General features: G+C 33.1%; 1 protein-coding gene and 1 long non-coding RNA gene across 5 annotated transcripts in view; one reads left to right on the top strand and one right to left on the bottom strand.

The window, feature by feature from the left end:
* Positions 1-24,040, top strand: part of LOC111045285 (longitudinals lacking protein, isoforms A/B/D/L) — a 111,954-nt gene that overhangs the window by 78,399 nt on the left and 9,515 nt on the right. The window contains exons 4-5 of one of the 4 annotated variants that reach the window (XM_022330656.2): positions 11,124-11,576; positions 13,975-17,453. In XM_022330656.2, the coding sequence (XP_022186348.2) occupies positions 11,124-11,576; positions 13,975-14,213 (692 nt within the window). In that variant the 3' untranslated portion in view covers positions 14,214-17,453. Of the gene's footprint in view, positions 1-5,105; positions 5,532-6,608; positions 7,304-8,877; positions 9,824-11,123; positions 11,577-13,974; positions 17,454-24,040 lie in introns of those variants that run through there. The other 3 variants (XM_022330657.2, XM_039428658.1, XM_039428660.1) reach the window with 3 other exon arrangements.
* Positions 18,184-22,464, bottom strand: LOC120351421. The gene is made up of 2 exons (XR_005571388.1): positions 22,369-22,464; positions 18,184-18,750 (listed from the first exon to the last, which is right to left on the bottom strand). It is a non-coding gene; the product is annotated as an uncharacterized LOC120351421 (long non-coding RNA).

Raw genomic sequence — 24,040 nt, 5'->3', positions numbered from 1 at the left:
ACATATTCTATAAGCTGCGCCAGAGAAACTCACTTATTTGAAAAAATTACTGTGAGGTGAATGTTCGTGTAGAGGAGGCGCATCTTTTTCTAATGGTTGATCACTTGTTCTTGCGACGCAACATGCCTTCCGCGCTCGATTTGAAATTCCTCCTCACAGACTCTTTCCTGGCCGTAATTCGATTCTGTTGTGGGTTAACTCATTTCGGGAGTGTGGAAGTGTCGCTAACCCAGAAATGGACTTCAATGAACCATCAGAACTCCAGAAAATATCGAAAGAGTTGGCAGTCAGTTGTGCGTCGAATTTTCCATGAAGGCCTTCAATTTGATCCCTATAAATTGGACGTTGTTTAAGAATTGAATGAACGCGATTTTGTTACCCATCAAAATGTGATATGCTGATTGACAATCTGCCTGAAGACGCGGTCATTTTTTTCAGTGACGAGGCTCATTTCCACATGCGGTTCCTCAATACGATTTTTTTTGTGGGGTTATTTGAAATCCCTGGTTTATGTCGATCGACCACAGACTCCTAGTAATCCTCAAGAATAACATTTGCGACGCCATTGCCAATATACCGATTGATATACTGCAACGAGTGGATACAATACATTTCAAAAATCGACTTCATCAGTATATGCGCAATGGGGGTTGACATTGATCTGATGTCATTTTCAAGACTGCATGAAAAAAATCGGAATATTGTATTCTCAAATGGAAAAAATATTAAAACAATAACTTAAGTACTTTTGTTTTTATTGACCTTTCAAATAAGTAAGTTTCTCTGGCGCACTTTGTATAATCCTTGTCTCAATTCCTTTATTAAATATATTTCAGTATTTATTGCAATTTAATTCTATTTACCAAGCTCCTTATTAGTTCATCAACTAATGATTCCCAGTAGTGTGGAAATATTAACATGATCATTTATAATTATTATCTTATAAATATATCCGTGAATGAAATTACTTCCAATAAATATAATATTTATTTGTTGATACGTAAATTGGCAATAATTTCGTTTGCTTTAATTAATAATTCCAGTTGACTTTTCCTTTGAAGATTTATCTATTCATGTAACTTCCAGAGTTATTTAGTTATTTATTATGTTTTTGATTTTCTGATGATTATTCAGTTGCATTTTCTTTCTATCCAGTTATATTTCCTGCTTGGTGAATTATCTACCTATTAATCAGTTACATTCTCTGAGTATTCAGTTGAATGAATTGACATTTCATTGGACTAGATTCAAGAACAGAAGATTTGAACCAGTGTCTCCTTGTTTTAATTCCACTATTGTTACTGTGATTTGATGTCCAAATGAATAAATGTATCTACTGATTACATTTCGTTTTATTCACCAAGTTTTTGTGCAATTTTATTGACAAAATTATATTGGCACAGGTACAGAATGGTTGCTCTCATTGAAGCATAGACTCACCACTGCCATGAACAAGAATTCTATCAATGTGTGTGATAGTGCCAACCCAACAAATGATGAAAGCTTGAGATGGAAATGCGCGCAGTGCGGCAGAGGCTACAAGTATCGCCAGGGGCTGCGACTTCACACTCAGTTCGGCTGCGGCAAGGAGCCACAATTCAAGTGTCCCTTCTGCAATAAAAGATGCCAGTACAAGGGCAATCTCAAGGCTCACATTTATACTGTTCATAATAAGGATATATGATAATTTAACTACCTACTCACTTCACCAAAAACATTTTTGAGCCCATAGAAGAGGAACCCTTAGCAAAAATCATAACTAGAGTGAGATAACCTTCAAACAGTCAGAATCCCTTATAAATAGCATTAATGCTTTCCATTCAATGAATGCTGACAGTTCAAAGAAGATAGAACTTGAAGCATAAAGCTGGATTCTTGAAAGTTGAAAGTGAGTTTCAAGTATAGTAAAAAATAAATTCTTACATATCAGCATCAGTGAAGGTGACCAGCACAGTGAAATATCATTTCCATTCATTGGGATCCCACATAGGTGGGATTGGACTAACCCCACTCATCACAGTCGAGCGAGTATGAATAGTCCGACTGGTAGGCTAATACTTTCTCATTCTACCGGTCACCTTTACTCACCCTCATATGTGGCTATCCAGTTCTAATAGGCACAAATAGTACCCACTGTGAAAGTAAACAGTCAGCATTTCTTTTAAAGAAACATCAATGCACCTCATTGGTTCGATGCTTACATGTCAGTAGATAGATTTAATATTTTTTAATAATTTTTTCAGCTTTTTTTTAGTTTTTGAAATTTTTTCCCAAGTTTTTTTTAACCTTGACCTTTGACCTTGTGCCAGAAGTGGCAAAATCTATCTACTCATGTCAAAAGTAATCTTACTATAGCTACTGATCCTAAGGTGGACATTTTGTCAACTTCTCGTGCTAGGCTAGATCCCATTCTATGTTATGTGAGAACAGTTACCATTTGGAACCTAACCTTAAGCCAGTAGTTACATACACATCATTTTTTGACTTTCAATTTTTTGCCGTCCTCATGAATTCTACTCGATCAAACGGAACTTGACACGATCTGTTTGACATCATCTGTTTAATGTAATAGAGGACAGCAAAAATCGTACGTTCAAAAATCGATATATGTGTGTAACTAGACTAAGGGTACTAGTTAGTTAAAAAAAACTCTTTGTTATTATATTTTCAATTCAAGCAGTTATTTTGATTTATTTGTTGAGGTTATTTTTTGGTTTTATATAACAAACTTTTTAAAAGTTCATTGAAGAAAGAATATACGTTGTCATTGGTTTTGAAATTTGAGTTTGCCAACAATATTAAGGTTTAATTTATTTTAATTCAAGTCGAATTATATTATTTGGTCTTCCATCTAGTCAATCAATTTAGGTCATAAAAAATGGTGGATTCATTCACATTAACTCAAAGATGTTTCTTCCTTTTACTTGGGATGATATTTTAAAATTTAATTAAATTCAACGACTAGTAATTGCCCCATTTCGTGCCATATACCAGAAAATAAAGCTTGTAGCTATGATAGGTTTTTAGTCAATAAGTGTTCAGGTTACCTTGTTTCACCTTGTTTTATTGTTGTTTCATATTGCAATTGGTCTAATTTGAAAACAACTTTTGTGCTCAAACTTCATAAATATCTAATTCCTTAAAATCAAATAGGAAAGTTCAAAATAATCTCTTCAAAGTTACTATGATACACTATTGATTATGTGATTTATGTGAGATTCAATAAATAGATGAATACAATAACTAGAAGATTGGACATGATAGATTGTTCATAATTATTTTCAAGTGTCACAGTCTGTTTGAATGTAGATATGACGATACTAATTGGTTTTTATTATGAAGATATCTATAAATATTCAGCCTTCGGCCCAATAAATGTCAAAACACTCACAATTATCATACTAAAATATTATTGTAGTGTTTTTTTTTTTTAAAAACAACAATAAAATATTGACAATAACTGTTAATTCTTGGGTATCTTGTCTGAAAAAATATTGAAAAGTTTATTGAAAGATTCATGAAAGTTACTGTACATGAGCCTTATAAAAAATCCTTTGAGTATGCTTATATGAACATTATAGCCTATAGGCCTACGTTCATGGAATACTTGTCATGTAAATATTCGTTCTTCATCGGTTTGTTGATTGATTTTCAATTAGGTACTTATGAAATAATGATTGTTTCAATGAGTGAACAGTGAACTGTATAAAATATTAATAATGTTCCCTGTTTTCAATCTGAGCCAAAGCATTATGGGTGAGAATATGGGTTTAGTCTAAAAATTAGTTTCATTTAAATACTCTTAAAATTATTTATTCACTAGTCTCAAAATTAGTCATATTTTAGTCAAACATTTTCGAATGTAGGTGTTTCTTTGAACTTCACATACATTATAATATATGTGAGTCATTCTACTACAAAATTAGGTTCTAGGTATACATTGGATTATGTTATATTTTTGAGTATATCTGTTATATTTTTAGATTTCTTCTGATGTTTTGAATTGTCTCAGGAATAAACAATAATGATGATTTTATACTTCAAAACTCGTTCTGATTATTTCAACTAAATACCTCTCCTCTTGGTTATTCAAAGATTTTATGTAGTTGATATTCCAATACAAAAACCAAGCTTGACACATATTCACCGATTTTACAACTTTCTGTACCGATGATAGAGTGAGCAGGTTTCTGATCATTAATTATATTAACATTGAGATTGTATGAACTTCCATCAGCACTGATCTGATCTGATCTTCCATCATCACTCTGTCACCTGATAGAGTGAGCAGGTTTAACATTGAGAATGTAAGAACTTCCATCAGTTCTGATAGAATTCTGATCAGGAAACAAACTTCATTTTTATCGATTCGTGAATGAATTGAGTATCATGAAATTGAATGAAACAATTGGTCCTGATATAAACTTCCGTCACAGATTATGTTGATAACTTGCCTTATAAATGAATGGAATTTTATGTAAATGCACTGTTTAATTTGCATGTCTGTAATTTATGAATGACTGGAATCTAACACAAAATTAACTTTCGAATTCTTGCTCAAATAGTTATGATTGAATGGAATGATTGAACACTATACTTAATATTGTAATATAACATTAATTTATTATAATTTATAATCAATCATTTTATATATGATATTTTATCTAATACTTCTAAAATTGATTCATATTTTCAGTTCAATTAATTCTTTCACTCCATGGATGTCCATGTAATAATGAATGACATGTAATGAAAATTCATTGTAAGCTAATGAATGCAATGGTTGTTTATGAACTCATTGATTGTAGCTTATAATACTTATGATGAATGGAATGAACCATACCATGAAGACTTTCATTAGTTAATGAACTTAGCTATTAGAATTGGATGGTTCGGTCACACAAAAAAGGTTGTAATTACAGTAGTGTTAAGGCAGCCAACCTTTTTTCTGTGACTGAACCATTTTTTAACTAATTCTATGTTGTCAATAGATTGAGCACCATCCTTGTTTTTATTTGTTGAATGCTCTATGATAACTTTCTTCCATCGGGCTGTTGCATATAATATAAGCATGTAAGAAATGATGCAAGACTAATACGTTACAGGAGGACAAAAGGTCAACGAATTGCTCGGGTACCTGGCTTTGGAACCAAAGAGCACCCAAAACGCAGGCGCCCCTGGCGATAACTCCACGCCACACATCCGGCGGCAACGGAGGCAGATTGCAGCCAAGGGTGCCCATAAACCAGATGCCCATTGTGAAATGTGCAAAAATCACCACCAGATCAAGTTCAAAACTGCAAGCGCCAAAAAGAAAAAGAAAATGACCGCTGTGCTCAGGAAGAAAATCGTCAACTACAAACTGAAAGCTGCTAAGAAGACAACCAAAGTGAAAACTGAAGAAAAAAGTTCCGAAGCAGATAATACCAAAGAGGGCATTAAATTGGTGAAAGTTGCTGCTTTGATGCCAAAGTCGAAATTAGTTAAACTGAAGGCTGCTTTGAAAAAATCGACATCACTCGATGAAAAAGGTAACTAAAGCTGGGTTCTCGTTTGTGCGTAAATGCTGTCGTCGACCACGACAGGGTGAGGATCTCACATTGGGTGGATTTCAATTTGTCTAAAATAATATAACCTAAAAAAATATGTTCAATTATGTTTTAATGGGGGAGGTTGAGCTTATACTTTCTTAGACTTTTAAATGGCAATATGTTGATATTAGTAGAAATGTTTTATTCTCGAATAATAAACACAAATAATGAAAACTTATTTGATCAGCTGTTTTAGCACACTTGCAATTTGGACAATATGAATGTCAATAATGCTTGTCGTCGTCGACTGCGGAAATTTACGCACAAACGAAAATGAACCTTTAGGCGGACTTCCACATATCACTTATTAGTGAAACTGTCTGGTACAGTGAGAACATTATATTTTTTATATTATATAATTATATTTTCACTGCAGGTACCTACCGGTCATTGATTCTGATACTGATATATGAAAGTCCGCCTTTCTTGTTCATTTTTATATTAGATGTTGGTTCATATTAATTGATGTTCGAGTCGAATGTTTTTTAAGATTGGAAATTTCTCTCAATGGAGTTTAAGATAGTATTATTAGATTCATCATTCAATCATGTTGACTCATTTTCCTTTTCAGCCTATGCTGACTGTTCTTTGTGATTTACTGCTCAAAAGTCGTATTTTTTCATTTATCTATTCATCTATTTATTCATAGAATTACAAAATATTTATTTTCACAATATTATAATGAGAAAAAGTGTTAGCCCAAACCTCTCCTGTTCTTAAAGTTAGTCTTCATGTTTTCAAGCGTTTCAACTTGAAATGACGTTCAACCTACAAGTTATTTTCTTTTTGTTTCATGCTTGTTTTTATTATCATGTGGATGATGCCCACATGAGCTCCAGGCTTGTGCATGGGTAATGATATTGATAAGGGATGAGTGGACCTACAGTTTTAGTCAGATTACAAACCACCGGCAAACGATTCTCAAAATCATTGCTGGTATTTAGAGATGGATCATCAATAATGGTTTTGAATAGTTATTCCTAATTCAGTATTAATAGTGATTTTTCTACTTTGTAGGTGAGAAAGGATTCACTTGTGATCGATGTGGAAAGGTGTACTGTTCAAGAGCCACCTTGTTGTTTCACCAGAAGAATGAATGCGGACGTCCTCCACGGTATGAGTGTCCACAGTGCTCCAAGAAATTCCACCAGAAAGGCAACATGAAGCGTCACTTTATTCTGATACACAGGGGCGTGCCTTAGAGCCTGCAAAATACTAATTCAATTGAGTTTTCAATGATAATTGGCCGAAATAGGACTCCGTTGAACTCATTCATGTCAATAAAATTGCACAGAATGAGAAAAGATAAACTAGTACCTACAGGCCCGGTTTCTATGACACTTATCAAATATTATGAACCATTTAACCTATAGATTTAATAAATTTCTCAGAAACTAGGCCATACTTTTTAGTACTCATTGGTTAGTACCAATGTTTTTTTTCTATTATAGAAAATAAATGAAGACAGTGGATGACAAATAAATACAGGTATCTTATGTCATTTCAAGTTCTGATTTAAGTGCTCTTGAGAAATATTTATGTGACTCTTAACCTAGGCTATACTTGAATAATTATTAAATTATAGTAATACTTAACTTATTATACTATACTTAAGTATTGTTAAATTAGTGTATAAATTGGAATAGAAACAAAATTCAGTCTTATTTATTTATTATTTCTATTTATATTATGTATGACTTAATTCAACTTCAACATAATAGTAAAAGTTCTATGTACTTCATACAAAGCTTTGTATTTTTTGTTATTCTAGGATTAAATTTGATCCGTCAATGGGAAGTTTTGATTTGTTTATGAAATTAAAAATAATGAATAAATTCTTAATGTTCGTTGTTTTATATATTCTCATTTATTAGTCCTATGATTGTCATGTGAACCCAAATGCTTGATTCAAGCAGTCTTCTATTAATTTCTTCATCTTTTCATCAACAATATAAACAACTCCAATATCGCTTTTGAGAAATAAAGCAAGCAAAAAACAAAAGGATTCTACTTAATTATTCAGAAGAAGAAACTAAAGAGTTTCTAGAACAAAAGGATCTTAAACTACACTATATTGAAAAAAGAGTGACATTACGTATTAATGATTGAGGAATTGGTAAATGGATGCATCTGGAAACATTGGAAGACAAGAAGATGATTCTACATCTTCTTAGATTGGTTAGAGTTTACAAATTTAATCTGGTTCTTCTTACTTATAACTTACAGTAATCAATTGTTTACACAAAGTTATTCATCTTCAATGTTTAAAAACACTAGTTCATAAATGAATGAATGAATGATATTGAAAGTAATATTTTGTACAGTTATTTATGAAGCTGTTCATCGTAGATCATTGACTCTTAAATGGATGGAATGTACGATTGTGTATCAATGAATCAGGTTTTGAAACAGTCTTGGGCAAAAGCCTGTAGTATCTAATCACTTCTATTGTCTATAGCCTTATTCACACCAACCTATTTTGATCTTCAGAGTGGCAGTGGCAGAGCAACAGAGCACAGGATATCTGAGCGTCCGCAATGAATGAATGAATGAATGTATGTATGTATGAATGAATGTTTACATATAATCATGTCGCTTTTTTCAGCATTTCAAAACCATCAGGATTGTAGGCCTTGGAAGATAATGCCTGTATATTTGTGAGGAAACTGTTCTCAAGGTTTTTTTGCTAGTTGAATGTTTCTGGTATCTAGCATTGATTGATATAGGTATAACTAGAATTGTTTTGACGGGAATCCATCTTATAAAAATATTAGACTATTGAAGAAGTATGTGAGATCTTTAGAAGACAGATTCAATGTGTACATCACAGAAATAGGACGAGAAATAAGTGAATTCCTCATTTAGTCTGTTTTGAATCCAAAATAAAAAGCTAGACTGAATGCCACTCCCAAAAAGTCAGAAAAATCTTTAAAAAAAACTTGACCTATTCTTCATTCAAATACTTATTGTTCATGTGGTTAGAACGATTTTTAGATTGAACATTTCCTATGTAGTTGAGTATAGAATTAGATTAATATTATCTATTTATGTCGATTCAATCCAATTCCGATTTCCATCTCCACAACACACGATACAGTGAGTGAATGTAATTAATCTATGGACATCAGGATAGTAGGTTAAGGTTTTAATGATTGATTTTGCCTGTTTATATTTGTAATTTGATTATTAATAAGGTTTGTTTTGATGTGCACCTGTTTTTCAAAAGTATTATTCGACTTATTTGAGGAAGAGGGTAAAATAAACTGATTTAGTGTGTTGGTTACAGGAGTTGGAAGACGAGAAACTGAGGAATTCCTGGGGTGCCTGGGATTGAAGCCAAATACCGCCCCAAAAGTAGGCGCTCCTTACACCGATTTAATCTTACGAAAACTACGGAAGCGGAAGCAACTGTCAGCCAAACCACAAGCCAATCGTAAAATGTGCAAAAATCAACACCCGATCAAATTCAAAAATGCAGGTGCAAAAAACAAAGCTGCTGTTGTGATACGAAAAAGATTCATAAACCACAATCGGCACACCGCTATCAAAAGAATCGAAGAAAAACCAGAAAAGAAATGTGCTAAAACAAATGACACCAAAGAGAACATAGACCTTAGAGTGATGAAGGTCACTGCTTTGAATTCAAAAATCGAAATTGACAATCTGCTAGCTACTCTGAAAAAACCAGAAAGGAAAAGTGCTAAAACAAATGACACCAAAGAGAACATACAACTTAGAGTGGCGAAGGTGACTGCTTTGAAGCCAAAACTCAAAATTGACAAACTGAAAGCTACTCTGAAAAAATCACCAACGCCTGTCAATAAAAAAGGTAACTCATCTTTCTTTTTTTTATTTTCATTTTTCTTTTTCTATGGCAGTGGTTCATGTACAGAGATAGATTTCTAATCATGTAGTTTAGGATGGAATTTATCCATGTTGATTGCTTATGTATAGGGAGTTAGGGACATACTTCTACTGAATCAATTTTGTTATTCAATTCATTGAGGATAATTGTACATTTGTATAAATTCACTCCGTTTTTTATGCACTGGGCTGCATTGGTTTGAAGGATGTCGAAGGTCGATGCTCCATTGATTTATGAAATCAGATCAAAACTTGTAGAGCAACCAGATTTCAATCATCTACTGATTTTAAGCTTGAAAAAATTGCTACAATTTACTAGCCTACCCTGTCGCCAAATTGTTTGCAGGCTATATAGAAATACATGTATAATGAACTCCCAGATTATTTATGAAAATTCATTATTAAAACTTGAAAAGATATTTCTATATTTTAGATTTAATTAATTATTTTTTCATCATAAAAATTATTTTCCAGTCTATAATTTTCAAGTGGTTCATTAATTTTATGTTAGAAGCCTCTTGTTGATTGCGAAACATGCATGTTTATCATGCATGTCCTTCCGTTATCTGCCAGCCTTAATCATTTTAACAATGTGATTCATATAGGTAATTATGTTCATGTACAATTTTATGGTTTTTAGTTTTTTAACTTTTTTGTAGTATTGTCATTAAGTTAATTCATGTGTTCAGAGTTATTACTTGTATGTTAATTTTATGTGTACAAAGTTGTTACTGTTTGTTTTAATAGGAGAAAACCATTGGCAAACAATTTTGTATCAATCTACCCATCTATGTATCTATCTTATCTTCAAAGTATTGTAAATAATAAATTCTAGCTTTGTAAATCGGCTCTGTCTTTCATTTATTTTGGAACCTATAACAACTATGCAATTCATTCATATTCATCGAATAAGATGTATATAATAATGGAATATGAAGATTCCTTGAATTGCAATTCAAAGAATTAGCTCAAACCAGCCTTTCACAAATAAATTGTATGATTAGATTAGGGATTGAAGCAGTATTTTGCAAAGTTGCTTTGACCCACAGTGTATTTTTGTCTATGAATTGCTGAAAAACTGTTATGACAAATTCTTGTACAGTAGTTTTAAAACTTCAGCCTGTAAATAAATAGAGTTTGATGCACGTTGATCTGATGAATATTTTTTAGTTTCCATCATATTGTTTTGATGTGCATCAATCTTATAAAATGATAGATCATAGTAGAATCTATAAATCTCTTTGCTTTGTAATAGGTTTATTGCGCTCATTGTGTCATATTTTTTTACATTTCCCAATAGCATTTGTTGTTTTATTGATTATGGTGATTGTTTATAACATTGTAATTCGTGTTTTGTGATAGTAAAAAACTGATTGATTTATTTATTGAAAACTTGATTTTTCAGATATATAAAGGTGCGTACATATTTACGCGCTGCAAACACAAGCAATTCACTATTAATCAGCTGATGCTTAACTTTTTATTTCTCCATCTTACCGTTTCTGTACAAATAATGATATAATCAGCTGATGAAAAGTGTTGTGCTCATGTTTGCAGCGCGTGAATCTGTAAATACCTTTAGATCTTGCGTCCATATTATGAAAATGATATTAGGCTAAAGTAGAAGTGTATAAATGATATCAACTGATCCAAGGTGTACGTTCACAGGAGGTGGCGGACGGAAGATTAAGGAATTCCTCGAGTACTTGGCACTAGAGCCTAAAAATGCCCGAAAATTGGGCTCCCCAGGCGCTAATCCAGCATCACACAAACGCAAACTGCGTAAACGGAAGCAGCTAATAGCCACGGGCACCACCAAACCAACCGCCGTTCACAAAATCCAGCACCAGATCAAATTCAAAACTGCAGCTACCAGCAACAAAAACAAAATTGCCACAGTGATCAGGAAGAAAATCATCAACTACAAACTGCAAGCTGCTAAGAAGAAAGTGACAAGAGTGAAAAAAGAACCGAAAAGTGCTGAAACAAATGGCGTAACAAATGATACCAAAGAGAATATTGGGGTTAAAGTGGTAGCGGTTGCTGCTTTGAAGCCCAAAGCTGAGAAAGCCAAACTGAAAGCTGCTCTGAAAAAATCGTCCACGCCTATCGATAAAAAAGGTAAATTATTGTTCACATTCTGTTTTTCTTGTGTAATATCCATTGTTTTTGTGTAGATGACGATTTTTTATTGACAATATTGGTGTGGTTTAGATTGAGGACGATGTTATGAATGGTACTGTTTTATGTAATTTTATGCTCAAATCTGAATCCATTCATGTCGACATTGTGGGTTGGGGGAGCTTTGAGTCCAACATCGTACTCTAGAATTTGTTGAAAATACACCCACAGTATCCCTGCTTGTTGTAGTAGGCAACTAAAAGGGACCCCCTTTCCAAAGCCCTTCTTCTCCATTTTAATATGTTTTGGAACTTTTCATTTCTAGAACGGAACATTTTCCATTGACTTAGCTCTGTACCATTCTTTCTTTCTTTTTCTATCTCTAGGCCTTCGTTGGCCATATTCTTACTTCTTCTTGGGCCAACCCAAGTTGTTATGTGGACCGTGCTGATGGGTGATACTTTTATATGGTGTCTCTAACGGTGCCTGCAGGATATCAGGCGCCCTCCTGTAGTATTTAGCCTTGCCTGGGCATGCGGGTCTCTGTGTGGGTTGACTCCACTTCCCTAGCTGTTCGTGGGAACCACATAAACAAACCAAAACCCAAGGCAACTCCAGAGTATCCCCAGAGTATAAGGCCTTGCCTTCAAACCCATCGGGATCTGCCCCATCAGGGCAGGTTCCTCAATCTGAAATCTGAACTGATCACGACATGAATGACATAAGCTCGAACATATCATCTCAACTACAAGAGAGAGGATGAGTTTCTCAGAAGTCCAGAAAAGCAAGATTCAGGAGAAATGCCTGAGGTTGCAATAGAACAACGGAGCTGGAGGAGAGACCAAACCTCACTACTGCTCAAAGAAGGGCAAAAATTCTTGGGAGAGGTGAGGCTTTCGACCCTGCAAAGTTTTGGAGGGGCAAAAAGGAAAAACCCAAGAGACCAGACATGGGTGAAACTCCAGGCTTAAATGTGGCCAGGTGCCCAAGAGGCAATTCGGCGACCCCTCCCTCAGCGGAAGATCCTACAAAAAAGGCCAGGAGTGGAACTCACGTTGGTCTCAGGATCAATCATTCTGAAGAGACAGCCAAGCATATCACGCTGGATTGCGAGAGACCAGGGGCAAGGAGAAAGGCTCTGTTTGGTTGCAAGCAACCAGGTGATGAATGGGATGTTAGTATAGGGAAAAACTCCTGGATCTTGTAAAGGACAAAGGTATTGGTTTGCCTAACTAATGTACTTGTCAACACAATAAGCTTCGGTTGACTTGTGGGGTTCTTTGAACCTTTGGATCCTTGAATCCGTCCCTTCAAACATAACATAACATTGCTGATTGCTTAACTTTTGACCGAATTGTTGACTTTGAAGACGTCTACCGCTCCTTTGATTGGCTCTCGTGGCATTCGACCGTTATCTAATCACTGTCTATATAATACAAATATATATTTGTGGAACCAGGAGATAGATTGGCAATCATAGGCATAGGTATCCTGAAAAAGGTGGTTGGAAGATTAAAATATTGCTGTGTATGTGATGAATATTGAAATATAATCATGCACTGTAGTCATCAACTCTTGAAAATGTTCTTTAGATTTAAGCTTCAACTGTTTCAAGCAATTAATACTATTTTCTTCCTCATGGAAGAATTTTCACTCTGACTTTGCATTCTCGAATGAATATCAATATTTATTATTTCTTTTGATTTTCAATAAAAAATAAAATACATTTCCAGCAACAGGAAGTATGATTATGAAGCTAGTTATCAAAACTCCCTGTCATGATTTTTACATAGAAAGGCGTTGTCAGTTTGGTAGTATTTGCCTATTACTGTGTTATAAAATGCATAACAATATTTTCCCCTGAGGGTCTACTTAATTTAAATTCAATAATAATTTATAGTTTCAATCTCTGACAACCACTAAGATGATTGATTATTCACCATACTTTATCATCACATGAGAAGCATTATTAGTATACAGTTCTTGAAGTTCATGATTAATATTGATGTGTACACTAACTAAAAAATAATGTAAGCTACGGTTGCTCTTTCCATTGTTTATTTATTTATTTATACATTAATACATACAATATCATTCTCAACTATGAATGATTGGGAAAGGAATAACAGGCTCAAAGCCCAAAACTGTTCCTTTTCCAAAATTTAGATAGAAATTGTCCAAAAATAGGTTATGTTTACAATTCATGATTTTTGTCTAATTTTGAGATTTTATTGTTCGACAATAAGGCAAGCACATAAGTTATTCATTTGCATTTTCGGTTCCTTAGTCTTATATCAGACTCATTTATATTGATATAACTGAAATTAATAGATATCCCGAATATAGGCACCACCCAAATAGATTTCTTGTTGAATGTATTCAATGTATTATCTTGCAGGTGCTAAGAAGAAGATGACTGGTGGTATGAGTAATAGCATGAACACTAGTGACGGAAAAATGTTCAGCTGCGATAATTGTGATAAAGCCTACTCAAGGAAGTCATCATTGTACCGACACAGCACTTACGAGTGTGGAAAGGAACATAGTTTCAATTGTCCCTACTGCACTTACGGTGCCTACCAGAAGGTTCATCTCAATCGCCACATTACGTTCGTTCACCGTCAACCACCTGTTTGACATCTAGTCTGCCGATCAATATTGCTCCAATGAGTTCATACATTTTGTCTGAAATTCATCCTCCTTTGGACTCTAAAACGCGAGTGGCTGGTTGCTGGGTAGAAGTTTGAAACATAAAACTGTTCAACTGAAAATTTATTGATATTTTTCATGTGTTAGAAATAGTTCAATTTCAACTTTGTTTAGAATTTTATTACATAACTACAACGAGGAGATAATCTTTTAATTATCCATCGACAACATTTATTACAAAAATTAATTAATTCGATAGTGATACTTTTCATTTACAAGTTTGGAATCATACAATCTAAACTTTTTTAGAAGCTCATTACATAACTTCAGCGACGAAATTAATCTTTTATTTTTTCTATTGACAGCATTTATGACAAAAATATAATGTACTCGAACAATCTATAGTGATGCTTTTCATTCACAAGTTTGAAATCATTCAATTCCAACTTGTTAAGAACTTTATCGCAATGAGGAAATTGATATTATTTGTTTATTATTTACATACACTTATTGTCAACATGCATCATAAAAATAATCATAATACAATTGAGATCGTTCCAGTATAGTATAACTATCAAGAACCTCTCTCTAAAATTAGTATAGGGAAAAATGTCCACTTATAAAATTTTCAGTGATCATCAATTACTATCAAATTATTCTTCACAGTATTTTGTAACTTTCAATTCAATCCATGATAATTTTATCGTAAATTTTTTGTCGGTAAGCTTGAAACTGTTAAGGCTTTCTTTGTTTTTGTTAGTTTTTGGTGTTTACTATAATTAAAAAATCTTATAAAAGATGCAAGATGTTTATATTTGAAGTAGGGTCTCGAGGTATTATAGAGAAATTAACATTTCTTTTAACTTGAAACGCTTGAAAGCCATGCTTCAATTCTCTTACGTTTTTAACTGAATAAATTTTATTGAATAAAAAAATAGACAATGGAAATAAAGACCATTGTCATTGAATATTATTGATTTACTAGATGTAACTTAAAAACTTCAATGTAGGCTACCTATTTTTAGTTGAAACATTCAACTTGTAGTATCCATAGTTGGATTACTCCATTTTAACTCTACTTATTTCTGAGGCGCATAAAAGGCGATGTTATAATCTAGAACAAACGTTTTTCTCATTTTTTGTAGGCCACAGTATTGATATTTGCAGCATACCGACTCTTTATCCCACATTGATGGCACTTAAGTGTATGTTAGTCTTCAATACACTCTAGTGCTAATAATTATTATTTCTAGTATACATGATATTCAACAGTTTTAAAATGTTGTAAACTCCTCGCTTTCAAACTGAATGATGATTGAAAGACAATGTTGTGTCAAGTTATAGGTCTAGATGAAATTATTTAGTTATTGAGGGTTTACTAAATCAAATAATTTTAATTCAGAAACATTTATATTCCTCTGGTAGTGAACCAGATTTGGTTGTTATTCATAGATTTGAAAATAATAGATTTTAATGAAAAGATTCTGACCCACTAGATAGGAGAATTTATAAGAAAGATCATTAATTTGATATTGATCAACACAAATAGAAATTGCCAACCACTTTTTATTATCATATACCTATAACAAAAGCTGGTTTCGTGGATCAAGCCACAAAGAAAAACATGTTCTTGTGGCTGATGAAGCCACGAAACCAGGTTCTGTTATAAATACACAATAAGACGTGGTTTACAATTACTATTTATGTTTTTAATTATGGAAAAATACCTCGACGTCGTACATAACACAACTGTAATATTCCTTTTTTAATGCTTCTTTTTTCTACAAATTTGATTGACTAAATCAATCATTATTATTGATCTATAAAAATTATTTACTGTATTTCAAAAAATATTGTGCCTTAGCTTTTTCTATATTTTATATCATTGATATTGTGGAAAACTTCCAATGAAATATTTCATTATCATCAATCACAAACATTGAATTATTATCATTGATAGATTCAATAATAGACTATTTTGGTAAAAAAAAATGTTCGTACGTTTCTGTACTCAGTGGGTATGATGATATTTTAAAGACATTTTTGTTGTTTTTGTAAATACAGAATCAGCTACTAATTATTAGCGACATTGATATCACTTTTCTGGATATTATTGATGTATGATATGAATTTATTTTTGATATGAAATATACATATTTTGTTATGCTGTCTTTGTCCATGATATTATCCAATAAATAATTTAAAATATAATTATTCAAGATAAATGTATTTAAGTACTATATTTTTGGGACTTGTGATTTGCGTAGATAACAATAATTAATAATGATAATAATTAGTGATTTGGAGAATTATGGTATTATTCAACTATTAGAACAATCGATTGATCAATTAATTAATCTAGGTACTACTATTTCAATGTATATTGATTTTATCTTCATTTTAGTAAACAATTCAGTTCTGGGAAATGTTTTGGCATTTAAAATGACAGTTTTTGGTATTCTTATTATTTTCTTGTCAAATGTCAAGTAGCAGTGGAATGAATTCATGTCATTATTTGAAAGTGCACAGTATTTTTGCTAGTCAACCCTGATTCTCGTGTACTGTAAACAAGTAATGATCTCATTATTAATACATTCCATGTAACTTAGTTAAAATAATTTACTGAGGCCCGGTTGCACAAAAGCCGGTTAAATTTTAACTGTGATTAACTTTACGAGAACCATTCAGAGACGGCGTTTTTGAAAAGACGACTTCTCTGATAGGCTCTCGTGGAATTAATCATGGTTAAAATTAACCGGCTTTTGTGCAACCGGCACTTAGTGACATAACTTTCCTCCACTAACAAATAATGCAAATTCATTATTTTCTCCGGATGATAGATTGATGATTCATCCTGATCGAGAAGAAATGATCTATTACCTACCTATTCTTATTATATTATTTTATCGTTGCCTATTGGCTGTTTTAGCTATTTCAACCAATGTGCAGAAATTATTAATGGTACGGTAATTTTCATACACATATTGTATACAAGTGAGCGTTCTTCCATCTTAGAATTAAACATGATAAACTCTAGCTTAAATAGTATTTTAGAATGATAAATTATTGTGATACTTATATTCTTGTAAAAAGATGTATTTTGAGAAATTATACACTCAGCTGTGGTGATGATAATCTATAATCTCTAGAATTAAGTACCTGCTAAATTACGGAGACATTTATCACTATGTAGCGCTGTTAAAAAAATAAACCTAGATTAGAAGTTTTCTTCTGTTAATCTATTTACAATGTGTATTACAAATATGAGACGCTGCAACTTGATCAAAGAAACTTATACATCTTTCTCCTACTTACGTTTAAATAGGACACCAGTTAAGACTTTCAACAATGAAAGCTAAGATACTATAGCGAGGTCCTCGTTATAATGGCAGTATTTGATTAACATTGGTGTTGCTATCTTTGTATATCATTCGACAAAACAGATAGCGCTATCCGTTTCTAGCTGCGCAACGTTGCCAGATCGTGTTTTAACAATGTAAAAACATTATCAAAATGTTTAATTGTCAAAATATTAAATCTCAATCAAGAAAAATTATTATTTAATAATTGAAAAATATATTTTCTTGACGCATGAAAAATTATTGATCATTTTAAATAACAATGAACAGTTACTATTACATCATATACCGGTACCAGCTATCCTCTAGAAGGCAGTGGAATGGCAGAGAATCGGCAACGCTGTTCTATCTATCTCCACTGCTATTACAACGTGGACCTCACTTGAAAAATATTCCTTTAAAAGTTCACTGCCATCATTAATTTAATGTTGTAGTACAAAATAGAGATCAAGAAGGTACCAATTTTATGAATTAATTTATTGTAAGTATAAGAAAATAAATTGAAATTGGAACCTTAAGATAATTTCAGGACACGGTATCAAAGAAAAAAAAAAGAATTTACATTCATAGCAAAGGCCTTAATAATTTATTATTCTTTCTATTAATTCATCATTATAATTTCATTTTTTCTACAGTGCACTAGTCACTGAGTTTCTTCGATTAGCAGGCTATTAATTTAGCAGGAATAATGTGTTGTAAGGGGAGTAAGTTTTTAATGTCTTATAAGGTTTGCTATCAACATAAATTTTCTACTAATTCATCAGGTAGAGTTCTAATATTAAGGATGCGGCTTTGTATATTTTCTTGAACTTCTGTAAAAGACTGACAATTTTAGCGGCATTATAATTAGTCGCATTATAATTAATTGATCCCTCCACCAAAGTTGTAATGATATTTTCTTCATGATGATAGAATATTGTTTATTTTGTTTAAAAACCAGGGACTATTTTCTTGATATCAGTTGAATATTTGTTTTAATTGAAATCTATTTATACTCCATTATATTCTATTATATTTACTCCACAACACTGTTTGCTTTCATGTACAACTGTGTATGATGACATGAATTATACAAACTTATCGACATAAATTCCATTTCTATGACCTTATCCTTCGACCTTCGTTTATTATTCACACGAGTGGCTCATCAGTGTTTCCAAAGATTCCTTGGTTCAGAATTCACCTGGATCCTGGATATCTTTCTCCAACAGTAAAGAAAGCAAGGACTAACCTGAGGTTCTCTTCACCAATGGAAACCAGAAAGAAAAATCTGGTGTGGTACACTCACACAACTTTCCTTGCTCATTGAACTATTTAAAATGTTACATCTATTTTCGCTTAAAAACCTTTCCCCTTATTTTGATCAAATATTTCTCTTGTAAAAAAACATCCACGGAAGAAAGTGCCCTTTTTATAACCCTACCTTAAAATTTTAATATTATGTGTATATACAATTGTTTTCAGAGTACTTTTTCCTTTATTTAAATATTGTGAAATTCGATGTTTTTTTTTGAAATTCGTCAAAACAGCTGTTCTACAGATGAAATATCTTGACTATGACTGTGTTCTTTTTATAAACTGCTCTACCTACCCACGGTATATGGAAGAAGAAAAAGTAAAAACCGTGTTCCTACCTACCTCATGCACGAGAAGGAGGTTACAAAGTCCATTTCTCAAGGATTGGGTGGACCCCCCATTAGTACCCCAGGAAAAAGACTCATGTCAGTTGATAGAGCTAATAAATAACTATACAGGGTATGGATTTGAAAAAAATCGTTAGAGCCGTTTTTGAGAAAATCGTGAAAAACATGGTTTTTTAGTAACTGTCATTTTTCTCAAGAATATTACGGAGCTCCTGCAATTTTCACAGAAATGAGACTCATGTCAGTTGATAGAGCTTATAAATAGCTATCCATGGTATAAATTTGAAGAAAATCGTTAGAGCCGTTTTCGAGAAAACCGTGAAAAACATGGCTTTTTAGTCATTATCCGCCATTTTTCTCAAGAATATTACGGAGCTCCTGAAATTTTCCCAGAAATGAGACTCATGTCAGTTGATAGGGCTTATGAATAGCTATCTATGGTATAAATTTGAAGAAAATCGTTGGAGCCGTTTTCGAGAAAACCGTGAAAAACATGGTTTTTTAGTAATTATCCGCCATTTTTTCCGCCATCTTGAATTGAATTTTATTGAATTTCTTATTGTCGGGTCCTCATGGTATAAGTTTAAAATTTCAAGTCAATCGGTTTATTAGGAATGGAGTTATCGTGTTCACAGACATACACACATACACACACACACACACACACATACACACACACACACACACACACACACACACACACACACACACACATACACATACACAGACCAATACCCAAAAATCATGTTTTTGGACTCAGGGGACCTTGAAACGTATAGAAAACTTGAAATTGGGGTACCTTAATTTTTTTTGGAAAGCAATACTTTCCTTACCTATGGTAGTAGGGCAAGGAAAGTAAAAATATGTGTTTTGTATGCAATTACTGTAATAATATTTCAATAATTTGACGATCCAACAAAATTATAGCAGTATAATAATATAACAGTATTAGATCACCTTAACAATTTTATTAAGTAATAATACTGTAATCGCCCATATGATTTATTATTTATGTATCACGAGGTTTTTTTCAAATGTTGTCTTCTTAGAATGATTCTTTAGAATGTCTTAGGCCAGAGGTTGCCAAACTTTTTTGACCTACGGCTCCCTTTGAGTACAGACATGGCTTGGCGGCGCACCTAGTATTTATTTATTTTGCATTGCATTATTTATAATAATACATTTTCTAGTCTTATATTCTTAATATACTTCTATATAAATTTTATTATATAAATATGAATGAAGTGCTTACTTGAAAAATGTAACACTTAGATTAGCAAAGTTTATGGCAGCAGTCATGAGCAAAGTCTGATTTAATGGGAGGGATGCACTTGTTTGACTTTATAAGTTCATTGTACCTGGAGTTCATTCTTCAAATTTTTTTCCCCAAGCATAAGTCTTCTTGAATGCTTCATCTTTACTAGTCAATTGAAAAATATCCGTTTTGTTCCCCTGCAAAGACTTTTTTAGAATGTTCAAACATTGAAAAATATCTGTTAGGAACGCCAGTTTAAGGAGAAAACTTTCATCAATGAGTATGTCAGTAAGAAAATTATTGTCTTCACTCAGAAGTATGTGGATTTCTTGCTTCAGTTGAAATACTCTTAGCAGAGAATTGCCCAGAGATAGCCATCGCGCACTGCTATAGTACAAAAGCGATGAGTGTTGAGCACCTGTGTCATCACATAGATTAGAAACAAATCGGGCCTTCATTGGTCTGGTTTTGATAAAACTAATTACTTCTATCACTGTTTTTATAACTGCACTTAACTCTGGTCTGAACTTTGCTGCTGCCAGTGCTTCTCGGTGTAAATACAGTGTGTCCAAAGAGCGTTTGGGGCTTTTGACCGAATGAGAGATTGCAGTCCTTGGTAGTGGCCCGACATTGACCGGCCTCCATCAGTACACACCCCAACAGTCTTCCCAGTTGATATCATTCTCTGAAATAAAACTGTCAGAAGGTAATTTCGTTGCCTAGCCGCAGAGCCTGAGCCGCACGGCGCACGCTCAGACTGATCCGCACTGTTTTGTAGTGTGACTCTGATAGACAACGGCGGCACACGGGCGCCGCGGCGCACAGTTTGGCGAAAAGAGTAACTTCAGTACTTGTTGGCATTGAATAAAACTAAATGGAGAATAACTAATCCGAGAAGAAAAGTTTGTATTATTTTATTGCAATATTTTATCTCGTTATCAATCTCTAATATAATTCATAGATTAATAAGAATACATAATAAACTGACCTATGACCTATCAAGGTGAAATGCTTTGTTATTTGCCGAGACAAGACACGCCCATTTTGTACAGAGCTCTCATACTGTAGCTGAGAGTCGTCTTGACCAATGATAGCCTTTTCACATGGATGGGTCATTTCGAAAATTTGTTCGTGAGAACATACTAAAAATGTTACACAAATTCTTAATATCAAATAGATAGGGGGTAGATAAATGGACATCCACCAATCATATGGCTACATTTACAGATTTCTGCTGCTACATGTTCTTATTAATTCACTAGAAATTTATGGTGCAGTTGCAACCGAAACTTGTTTATTCAACCAGACTAGGAGTGAAGTGAAGAAAATTTTTGATTTTATGTATTGTATTGATGACATTAATATACATGTATTATTTATGTTGTGATAAAATATCAGCTGGAAGTACGTTAGCTTGATTGAAATTCATCCACGTTTTCTTTTCGATATTTGGAAAAATGATAGCCGAAATTGAATATTTTTTTTTCAGCTCTCCTGAATAATTAGGAGATGAATCTGATTGAGGAACTAGCGTTACTATAGTCTACATTTTTTGTTCAGGAGGGTTTTAATTATTTATGTATATTAAAATTCTATCAATCTAACAAAGATGGACGGAACTTTAAACTTGTATAGAGATCATCCTCAACTCACTATCAACATACCAAATTATACGGAACCATTGTTAGAAGAAATTGTTAATACGGTCCTCTATAAAATCCCACCTCAAATAAATCTCAAGTCTGCAACACTGTAAACGTAGGTTCAGAATCTACTGTCGATTGCCGTATGCAATGGTGTATGTGATGCGTCGTAATTGAATGCATTTCAACCTTTCCTAGCTCTTCACTGCTTCGAACTAGGGCTGTTAAGTAAACTAAACCTACATTGGCGACGTTACCATTTTCAATAGGCCAGTACATAGTATTGTAATAATGTGGTTGAGGAGAATATTGTGTGATGATATGATATCCATATCAACTGTTAATTCGTGTTGTTTCAGTTTAATATACTAAGTTTTCTCGATTCCTTCAATAAATACGTGGTTATGAAAGATTGGAGTTTTATCTGATTCATTATGGATTTTTCCACGTCATAATCTCCCCCAACAATGCTAAGAAGTACCTATTTGATTTAATTTCTCATTATTTTTTCTGATTTTTCCGTAGACATTAACCGTCACTACCTTGTAGACCATGGTTCGAAAAAAAGAGGACGTTGCGTCAAATGCTATAAAAAAATGGTGAATGCTGAGGGAAGAGAATCAGCTACGAGAAGAGCTAAACAGACCAAGTTTAAATGTGCAGCTTGCAAAAAACACTATTGTATGAAGTGCTTCTTTGATTTTCACAGATGAAATCGTTCATACTTTTAAGTTTGGAACATTGGATTTTTGGTTTTCATAAATTGAATCATTCAAGCATTTATGAACATTTTATAGATATACTGAATAGTTTTATTTTTGTTTTGTAGTTAACGGAGATTTAAATATATTTTCTAATGTTCAATTACAGTAAAAGAAACTATTGTATGAAATGTTCCTCTGTTTTTTTACAAATGACAGTTGTTCAACTGTTGAACATTTTTTGTTTTATTTTGTTAATGGAGATCGAAAAAATATATTTTGATATTCAAGTGATTTTCCAGCTTTGATCATAGTTTCGTGACAATTATTATTCACTATCGCCCTATTGGTGAGTTTTCTGTTTCAGGAAGGTGCATTATTCAATAAAATCCAATGAATAACTCTACACTTTGTAGTGTAAATTGTAAATTTCAGTTTGAAATACTTCTTCAACCAGCAAATTTATGACGACCAGACCACAGTAGAATAATAGTAAGTTATATTGTCTACTTCGAAATCAATACTTTGAATGTACTGTAGTCTGTGCAAACCTTATATTGCAGCATTGCTCTGATGGAGTACAGTGCTGCCGGATTCCACTCAATCCAGAATCCAGAAAGCCCTTTTTGATAGAATCAGCATAGAAACGGCAACAGTGTGCTCCTATTATCATATTGAATTAACATTGACCATAAAGTACCGTGCTGCAAAGTGAGGTTTGCACGGACTATAGATCTGGACATCTGTCAACTCAATATGAAATTCTAAAGATAAATTAATATGATCTTGACATTATAGACAGTTTTCATAAATGATCCTTCAGAAATTCGTAGCTAAGATCGTTTTGGTTGCCTAGCAACAAATAGTAGTAATCAATCAGAATTATTGAACTGGCTAATAAAAGAGTTTAGTTTGGTTCATAAGGGCCGGTTTCCGAGCTCGGGATTTGGCCAAGTTCTAGACTTTAAACAGCTGGAGTCAGAAAATTTGCTTTCCAAAACGGGGCGTAGTCGTAGTCATTGTCATAGTCACGTTTGAATTCAAATTTCGGAATACCCAGAAAATTGAACTCAAAATGAAATAAAGAGAAAATAGTGTAAAGCTTAAGTTATATTTAGAATTATTTAGGAATGTTTAATTTCGTCATGGAAAAACGTTTCCAATTATTGAAATGAGGAAATGAAAACTGCGACTACGCCCCGCTTTGGAAAGCC

Source organism: Nilaparvata lugens, chromosome 5, assembly GCF_014356525.2.
Source record: "Nilaparvata lugens isolate BPH chromosome 5, ASM1435652v1, whole genome shotgun sequence".
Classification (NCBI taxonomy): domain Eukaryota; kingdom Metazoa; phylum Arthropoda; class Insecta; order Hemiptera; family Delphacidae; genus Nilaparvata; species Nilaparvata lugens.
The sequence above is the reverse complement of the archived record's forward strand: the minus strand, read 5'-3'. Positions and strand labels throughout refer to the sequence as shown.